General features: G+C 41.4%; 1 protein-coding gene across 2 annotated transcripts in view; it reads right to left on the bottom strand.

The window, feature by feature from the left end:
* TTC21B (tetratricopeptide repeat domain 21B) overlaps positions 1-10,007 on the bottom strand; it is an 87,657-nt gene that overhangs the window by 8,421 nt on the left and 69,229 nt on the right. For both annotated transcript variants that reach the window (XM_032770920.2, XM_032770919.2), the window contains exon 27: positions 4,867-4,987. In XM_032770920.2, coding sequence (XP_032626811.1) covers positions 4,867-4,987 — 121 coding nt within the window. The remainder of the gene's footprint in view (positions 1-4,866; positions 4,988-10,007) is intronic.

Below are 10,007 nucleotides of genomic sequence, written 5' to 3'. Positions count from 1 at the left end.
TGGAGAAACTGGAGAGGGTCCAGAGAAAAGCAACAAGAATGATTAAAGGTCTAGAGAACATGACCTATGAAGGAAGGCTGAAAGAATTGGGTTTGTTTAGTTTGGAAAAGAGAAGACAGAGGGGACATGATAGCAGTTGTCAGGTATCTAAAAAGGTATCTCATAAGGAGGAGGGAGAAAGCTTGTTCATCTTAGCCTCTAAGGATAGAACAAGAAGCAATAGGCTTAAACTGCAGCAAGGGAGGTTTAGCTTGGACATTAGGAAAAGGTTCTTAAACTATCAGAGTGGTTAAAACACTGGAATAAATTGCCTAGGGAGGTTGTGGAATCTCCATCTCTGGAGATATTTAAGAGTAGGTTAGATCAGAGGTCCCTGCCATGGCACCCGCAGGGGCATCTAAATGCTCCCGCGTCTTGGCCAGCGGTCGAGCATCCGCTGAAATGCCGCCGAAATTCAACGCCCACCAGATGAAAAGGTTGGGGACCGCTGGGTTAGATAAATGTCTAGACAGGGATGGTCTAGACAGTATTTGGTACTGCCATGAGGGCAGGGAACTGGACTTTATGACCTCTCGAGGTTCCTTCCAGTCCTAGAATCTATAAATCTGTAAGAACACTGTAAATGGGAAAGGATGGGGGTGGGGGTTTCCCATCCAAGCTACAATTTCACCACCCTGCAGGCCAACTTGATAGCTACTAGAAAGGCCATCTTCACAGGTAAGTGAAGCAAGGAGCAGGATGCCAGAGGTTCAAATGGAAATCTGATGAAGTATTTAAGTACTAGGTTGAGACCCCAAGTAGGAACAGGATCTTTAACCTGGAGGTAGTGGTTCCCAAAACCTTTAATAAAACTTGAGGACATAGGGTAAGCAAATATGAAAAATCTTTCTATTGGGGAATGAAATGCTGATATCTTGGCCAGATGAACTTTAACAGAGCTAACTGATAACCTTGATGTCTTCAGGTCCAGCAGGTAAAACAAGATAGCTGAAAGCAAAGGAGTATTCAGGTACAACACAGTGATACCAGTCTGAAGTAATCTGAGCTGACTTCCTGCTAATGTTTAGTAATATCCATCATACTCCTGTTGAGTAGGTAGATTCTAATCCTGTGAATCATTTAAGAGTCATACTCGCAGATAGAGGACTCCTAGGTTGGAGTGAAGCACAAAACCTGCATCTTGGGACAGGAAATGAGGGATGGTCGGAAGCTTGAAAGCCAGTTGGACACGCAGATGAAGCAGGTAAAGTTACCAAAGAGGTCTCAGCCAAGTCGGTACTATAAGAATAACTATCTTTGTCCTGTCTGATCTTGTTCATCGCTCTTAGTATTAGCAATGTTGGTGGGAATGCATAGAAGACTACCTTTGTCCAGGGAAGCAGAAAGGCATGTTCCAAAGAGTGGCAACCTAGGCCTCCTCTTGAGCAGAACAGGGGACACTTATTGCTGAATGTTGCCAACAGCTCCACCTCTGGAAGTCCCCATTTTTCGAATATCCTGTGAAGAATCTGAGTCTCCAATTCCCATTCGGAGTCCTGGGAGAAGTGCTTGCTGGTAAGAAGGTAAATGGCTGAGATCTGATTCTGATGGGCTATAACGCAGTTCCACAACTTTATAGCTTCAGTGCCTAGAGGGGGATCTTGCATCTGTTTGTTGATACAGAACATGCAAGCAACACTGTCATGACCCTGATTCACCCCCTGGTGAGGGGCAGGAACTGAAGGCAGATGTTCCTGACTGCTCTGAGTTCCCACAAGTTGATAGAGAGACCAGTTTCCTTAGATGACCATCTGCTCTGCGTTGTGACAATACTGAGGATGCTACCCACGCTAGATGATGTGTCAGTTGTCACAGTTATTGTTGGAGATGGCAAACACCCAGACAGACACTGAGTTGATTCTTCTACCAGTCTAGAGAGCTCTTCACCTGAAGGGAAACTGACCTGTTTGTCCTAGCTGTTTCTGGTCAAGTAATAGGTCCTTCTGAACCAGCACTGAAAGCAGTGGACACAATCTTGTATCCTCGGTTACAATGGTGCAAGCTGCCATATGACCTCAGACCTGTAAACAGTTCCTTACTGGGGCTTCCTTGAATAGACCAGATGTGCCGAAGTTATGAATCTGTCCATGGGAAGGAAAGCTCGGGGCTCCATGAATTGTATTATCTGTACTGGCGCTAACAGATTTTTTTTTCTTTTTTTTTTTTTACATTTAGCTGGAATCCCAGTTCCTGAAAGAGAGCAAGAGCTGTCTGGGTGGAGGTCAGCACTGCTTCTTAAGATTGGCCCTTGAGTATGGCCAGTCGTCAAGACATTGGAAGAATACAGTTGCTTCTCGCTGAAGATAAGTTACTTCCACTAGAATCTTTGAAAACATCCTGGGACTAAACAGAATTAATCAGTATTGAAAATGCTCTTGGCCCATGTTAAACCTAGGTATTTCCTGTGAGTGGGGTGAATCACTATATGGAAATAGGTGTCCTGTAAGTTGAGGACCAAAAAAATATTTTCATGCCTTTAGAAAAGGATTACAGCTGCCAGAGTCACTATCCTGAACTTTTGAGACTTTACAAATTTGTTCAGTTGTCTTAGATCTAAGATCAGTCTTCACCCTCTGTCCTTCTTTGGCACAAGAAAACACTTTGAGTAAAACCCTCTCCCCCATGTGAAGGGACAGGATTGCCTCCATAGCTCCTAAATGAAGGAGAGTGCACTTCTTGACTCAGGGCTTGTCTACACTGCCTCCCAAATCAGTGGTGCTGTGATCAATGCAATGACATCGATTTAGTGGGTCTGGTGAAGATATAAGTTGATGGGAGAGCGCTCTCCCATTGACTTCAGTACTTCACCTCCCCAAGGATGGAAGCTAAGTTGGTGGGAGACTTTTTCACACCCCTGAGTGACGTAACTTACATTGACTTAAGTGGCAGTGTAGACTAGGTCTCAGTATAGTCTCATGAGAGGAATCTCTAAAGAGGGATGGAATAAGAGGGATGCAAAGTAGATGGTATAGCCTGATGTTATGACGTGTATGACCCACGTGTTTGTTGTAATACACCATCAAATCAGTTGCAAAATGAGAAAGGCAGTCTCCAAAATTGGAGAGGTGGGCAAAAGGTTGCATCTTGTAAACTAGAGGCAAGGGAGGAATCAAACCCTCAACTATCCTGTCAAAAAAAATTTTTCAGTGATAACTGATTACTTGCTGAAGGGGGATTAGTAGCTCTCTTTCTCTGGAATTTTTGTCTCTTCCTAGCAGGTTTAGTGGTTCAATGAAAGCCAGTGAATTAGGCAAGGTATGATCTCTGGGCAGTTTGAGACATACAAAATCTCCTCTTATTCACAGAGGTGTATTTACTCAAAGTTCAACATGGCCCTGGAGTCCTTCAGTGCATGTAAGGACTCATCCATGGCCCCCAAGAAGAGCTTCCAACCATCAAATGGGAGGTCCTCAACAGTATTCTGAACCTCCCTCGGGAACCCCGAGAGCTAGAGCCAGGATGTCTTATGCATAACAACCTCTGCGGAGATGGATTTGGTGATGGTGTCTGCAACACTTAAGGCAGCTTAAAGAGAGGTTCTGGCTAATAACTGACACTCTGTGATGATGGTGTGGAACTAGTCTCTATGCTCCTGTGAAAGATGTTCAATAAAGGCTGCAAATTTATTGTATTTCATGAAGTTTTACTTGGTCATGATCACCTTATAGTTTATTATCCGAAATTGGAGGGTTGCAGATGAGCAACACTTTCAGCCAAAAAAGTTTAACTTTTTCTGGATTTTTATCATTGGGATGAACCCTGAGTAATGCTGTTTACCCTGCTCATTTACAGCATCCACCACCAGGAAATTAGGCTAGGTGTGGACAAAGAAAAATTCAGAGTCCTTGAGACGAATATAATATTTCTTATCTTACAAGTTAGTGAGATAGTAGTACGAGAATAGCGTAGCTGAAGTCGTACTACCTTAATTCGACTTACCTCTCATCCTCACGGTGGGGGGTTGATTGCTGCAGCTCCCCCGTCAACTTTGCTGCCGCCTCTTGCTGAGGTGGAGTTCAGCAGTCGACGGGTAAGCGATCGGGGATCAATTTATCACGTCTACACTACACGCGATAAATCGATCCCCGATAGATCGATCGCTACCCACCAATCTGGCAGGTAGTATCCCCAGACATGCTACAGTGGCGTAACACTTCTAGTGTAGACCAGCTCTTAGAGCGGATGTCGCTGACTGAGACTGCCTCCTAACAGGTGAGGCAGTTTGAAACGTGGTGAGGCAGTCAGAAAAATAGGAGGAAAAAGGGAGAGGAAAACAAGTCAATCCTCTCACTACTATCTAAATAATTCTATACTAAAACAACCAACATTAACTAGAAACACTAAACAAACAGAACAGCTGTAGAACACACTAAGGTATGCACAAGGCAGAAACGATTGAGCTCTGTCTCACAGTGAAAAATTAAGAGAAGGAACTGAAGGCAGTTCATCCACGAAGCCCTATATACCCTCGATGTGCAGCATAAAGTTGTATAGGGCACATGCGCAGGCTGAAGAGACACTTCTAATGGGAAATCTCTAAGCAAGGGCTCAAGAGGCATATGCACTCCTGAAGAGGAGTACCTAGAGAAACACTACTAGAAGAACACCACCTGTAAATTGCTGAGAGTCTTGTCAAAGTACCAACTCAAATGGCTCTCTCTTGCCATGAAGACTCTCTCCTATGTTGTAATGTAGATCTCTAAACAGCTGTATTTTCACAGGAAGACAATCAGAGATGTTATTTTACTTATATGGAAAATTAAATGCAGTCTTACTGATAGTCATTGTTTCTGTTCTTTTGTATTATCACAGGTTGTGTAAACATACCTATTGTTGGATTTGTTTGGTTTCCATACTTCCAGGCCATCTCATAATTTACTGCTGCATCCTTATACGCTTGCTCCTTTTCCATTATGTATCCCATATATTCATAGGCTTTGCAACAGGACTACAAAATATAAATGTTGACTACATGTATTTCAAAACTTTATTTAGAGAAACATATGCAGTACTGACATTCAATTAAATAAGATTAATATACACAGTTTGGAAAGCATATACAATTACATGATGTTACTAACTTCTGTGACAAAATGTTCTGGATTAAAGACAGGACAAGACAAATCCCATTTGTGTAATTCTGTGCATGGCTGTTCTTAAGATCCTCAGACAAAGTAAGAGGCTGAGAACAAGAGTTGCTCAACTGGAGGGAAAGAGGTGAGTAGGTTAAGGGAAAAAGAAGGAAGTGCATTATATTGTCCTAGTGGCTCTTGCTGGAAGCATTTTCCCAATTAGTACTGCCTGAATGTATTCGATCCAGAGGGCCAGGATTAGGTATATGGCCCCCAGTAGCACTGAGTGAAACATCTTCACAGTGGCAGTTATCATGCCTGTTACTGCTCAGCAAATCAAAGGGTTTTAGGGACATACTCTTCTGGAGCAGTTAGCTGACTTTCCCATTGGGTGAAGCACCGACTACCACAATAAGGCCAGACAACATGCAGAAGCAATACAAAATTATTAAGAGTTTGCAGAAGAGAAGGGACCGCACACTCCGTGCTGAGATAACTAAAGTTTGGCTACTTAAAAGAAATATTTGTAGTCTACAAAAACAGCTTTCAAATAAAAATGGATACATTTTACTAACAAATTATAAACATTAAATATTTTCAATAAAAGCTGATTTTATTATTCTTAGTCTCCGAAAAATATGTTTATTACTCTGTATGCTTATCAAATCTGTGCTTTAAAGTAAAAACAAGAAATGATTCCATGACTTGATGGTTTTGTAAATGATGCTCCATGTAATTCACGAGTTGCTTATCAGTTTGCAATACCATGAAATACAGTTAAGAACGAGCCACATAAAAGTAAACACCTAATGAAAAAACTTTTCTAGCAACATGGTCAGTTTGATTATTTTCTTCTTAGTTGTTGCGGGCTTTATTTGCATAAGAGACATATTTTATAAAATTCACAACTGCCACCCAAAATAGGCTTCCTCAGGTCCAGTGGGAGTGAGTATAAAGGGAATCCCATCAACCTTCATCTTCTGCCGGCCAATGGAACACTGGTGAAAGGACAGGGTCACAGTCTTCTATTCTAACAAGTATTCACCATATTAGCCAGACATGCAATCCATACCATGAGCTGCCTAATCATGATGGTGCCATCAAGGACAAGTGCCTGTCCCGTTTCTGTACATAAAAACTATTTAAAACAGTTTAACTGTATTTCAATCTATAGTGCGTGTGTGTGTGTATAGACAGCTAGATAGAAAGAACACCCACACAATCTATATGAAAAGAACATTAAGGTTTCAAAGTCAAGCACTCAAAAGCTAGGAAATGGCAGAAATTAGATTGTCTGTGCAATTTTAATTCAGTCCCCTTGTGTATTTCCATGATAATACAGCCCTTAATTACATACTATTTTTCACAGGACCCTTGCCTCATTCAGTGCACACCATGGACTGTTCTAGGGATGAATCAGGACTGTGCAGTGAAGGAAGCTGTTGGCTGTAGAGCAATTTCATTTGTTGCAGAGTTCCTATATGATGCCAGGCAAGTCATTTAAATGAAACTGTTTACAGGTGGTCATTAATTGTGTTCTGATTTTCTGGGTGCCTGACTTGAGACCCTTGGTCTGATTTACAATATATATCATAACACTCCCTCTGGACTCTCAATCCCAGCTCCTTGTTTCCAGTCTCCTTACCCAGCCAGTCCCAGTTTCCCCCTTCCCGACTCATCTGGCCTACATCTGGCCCCCTCCCTGGCCCTCCAATCCTCCCCCCGACCCCTCCCCACTTTCATCGGCTCTCAGGCCTAATCTTCCCTCACCGCCCAGGCTCCTCATTCAATCTCAGGGTTCCCCCACTCCTTGTCACAGTCTCTGCTCAGAAAGTCCCACTCTCTCCCCGGCTCGTCATCCAAGCTCTGTCCCCGACCCCATCCTTTACTCTCCCTGGGCTCCCCGTCCTACCTTTCACTCCAACACTCATTTCCAGTTTCTCCCTCACCAGGCTTTGTCCCAATCTCCTCCCTTACCCCCACCCAAAGTCTGTCACTTGTCCCCCCTACATTTGAATCTAGCAGTTTCTTCCTCCACACTGCGTGGGTCCACCAGGGGGACCACTGAAAGCACAGGACAGACTGGCCCCCTGTTCTGAGTTCAGTTTCCAGACCACCCACAATGCTGAGAGCTGCAATTGCAGGGAAAATCCTGATCAGTACTGGTTGGTGCAAGCTTAGTGCAGATGGAATCTTTGGGAAGATATCTAAGAAACCACTACTGAGCATAGAATCATAGAAATGTAGGGCTATAAGAGACCTCAAGAGGTCATCCAGTCCAACTGCCTGTGCGGAGGCAAGATTAAGCATATCTAGACCATCTCTGACAGTTATTTGTCTAACCGGTTCTTTAAAACCTCCAATGATAGAGATTCCAGTCTCTCTACATAACCTATTCCAACGCTTAACTATCCTTACAGTTAGAAAGCTTTACTTAATATCTAACAAATCTCCATTGCAGCAAATTAAGCCGACTGCTTCTTGTCTTACCCCTCACGGACATGGAGAACTAATTCCCATTCACCTTCAGTCTGACCCAGTATGGCCTTTTTTATGTTCTGTTCTCTTTATAACAACATTGTACTTCTTTCAAGACTATTATGTCCCTCCCTTAAGTCTTCTCTTTTTTAGACTACTATGTTCAGTTCTTTCAACCTTCAAACCTGAAAGGCCATGTTTTCTAAACCTTTATTTTTGTTGCCTTCCTCTGGACACTCTCCAGTTTGTCCATATCTTCTGAAACTGTGTGCCCAAAACTGAGGCGGTGCCAGCATCTGAGACTCCACCAGTGCAGAGTAGAATGGAACAATTACTCCGTGTGTCTAACACTCCTCCAAATACATCATAGAATGACATTTGTCTTTTCTACAATAGCACCACATTGCTGACACTCAAATTTGTGATCCATCCCAGACCCCTTTTTGCAGTACTGCTGCCTACACAGTTATTCCCCCATCTTGTATTTAAGTATTTGATTTTTCCTTCCTAAGTTTTATACTTTGCACTTGTCTTCACTGAATTTCATCTTACTGATTTCGGATCAATTCTCTAATTTATCAAGATAGTTTTTGACTTTTAATACCATCTTCTAAAGTGTTTGCATCAACTCTGCAGCAAATTTGTAAATTTTCTCTTTACTTCATCAAAGTCGTTAATTAAAATACTTAATAGTTTCAACCTCAGGACAGACTGCTGCCCATCCTCATTTTGTAAGTCCTCCCAGTCTGACACTAAATCACAGACAACTACTCCGTATGGTTTTTCAACCAGTGACTCCTCATTTAACAATAATTTCATTTAGACGATACTTCCCTAGTTTGTTTACAAGATTCATATGGAAGTGTGCTCAAAGCCTTACTAAAGTCAAGATATATCCTGTCTACTGCTTCCCTTCTATCAACTAGTCCAGTTAATGTTCAAAGAAGGAAATCAGACTGATTTAGCATGATTTGTTCTTGACAAATCAGCAATGGCCATTACTTACCCCTTATTATTCTAGAGCATGTGTGAACTGCAATTTTTCAAAGGTTTATAAGTAGGCCAAATTTTGGTGGATTTTCATGGGCACGACAAAAGGCACATCCTTGACACAAAGGCTAGTCCCCCGCCAAATTTCGAGTCTCTGCTCACAGGAATGCTAGAGCTTTTCAAAGAAAGGCTGCTGCCAGGATCATTTAACATGAGAAAATGAAAGTATTTTTCCCTAGCCGGATTCCTGAAAAAGACTAAACTGTTTCGGCTAAAATTTTCCAGACTTTTTTTTACCTGAGACGAACACCTGCCATGAAAAATTGCAGCCTGAATGGTTAAATAGTTTTGCAAAATTGTAAGCAACTGAAAATAGGATCTTCTAATGGGACGTTACAGGCAACCTGAATAGGTAGTGCTACCAGCCCCGCCTGTAATATGTAATACACACATTGCATGTGCACGTGCTTGTGTGTATATATACACACACGTTATATAGATTAAAACAGATTAAATCTTTCATAATGAAAGACAAAATAAAACTGATTAAAGACAGAAAGACAGACAGGAATCTCCATATTACACACATAAAGCAGAGCATGCTCACAATTAGCAACAACTCTGAAAATAAGCAAGCTTTTTGAAAGTCTCATTTTGAACGGTTGCCACTAAACTGAGTATTTTCTGTAAAGAAGTTACAGAATTCTACTTAATGTCCTATCTAATTATCCATTTAGCATGCTAATTATTTACACTAGGGACAAGACAAAATGCAGACACCTGAATTATATTCAACTTCATCTTCACTATTCAAAACTGTTTTAGATTAAACTTCCTACGTCTAATGAGGAAATGGTTTCAATTTATAACCTACAAGACCAAGCAAAGATCATCTGGAAAACTAGAATACAATATAGTCCAAGATTTCTCTTATGAAGAAGTCTGTGGTCTACAAGTGATTCTTTAACTGTATTTTTTAAATAAATATATAAGAAAGCCATTGATTCTATGGAAAACTTCTAGGTTTGGAAACACATGTTGGGCTCTCTGACTTTGTAACCTAACACAGATTATGGTCTGCAGTCTAAACCAAATCTACATGTTTTAAATGGACACAAACCCCTGTTGCATGACAAAGTGTTTACACAGGTTCTCTCATTCAATATGTACATACATCATTCATTTCTGATTGTAAAAGGCAATTCTAAAAACCCATTCACCAAAATAATGTATTTGTCAGTCTAGCCAAGTTTGTAACTCCGAATTCTTGTGGAAAATATTATTTCCATAAACACAATTAAAAACAAAAAACAAAAACTTTTAGCAACCATTTTTATCTGTACAGTACAATTCCTGCAGGCCTTCTTCATAGCACATGGGTTGGAGGCCAATGTGGGAATGGGCATCTCTTCCTTGTACTCTGGCACT

This window comes from Chelonoidis abingdonii, chromosome 10, assembly GCF_003597395.2.
Source record: "Chelonoidis abingdonii isolate Lonesome George chromosome 10, CheloAbing_2.0, whole genome shotgun sequence".
NCBI classification, from domain to species: domain Eukaryota; kingdom Metazoa; phylum Chordata; order Testudines; family Testudinidae; genus Chelonoidis; species Chelonoidis abingdonii.
Note: the sequence above shows the minus strand (reverse complement) of the source record. Positions and strands in the feature narration are given on the sequence as shown.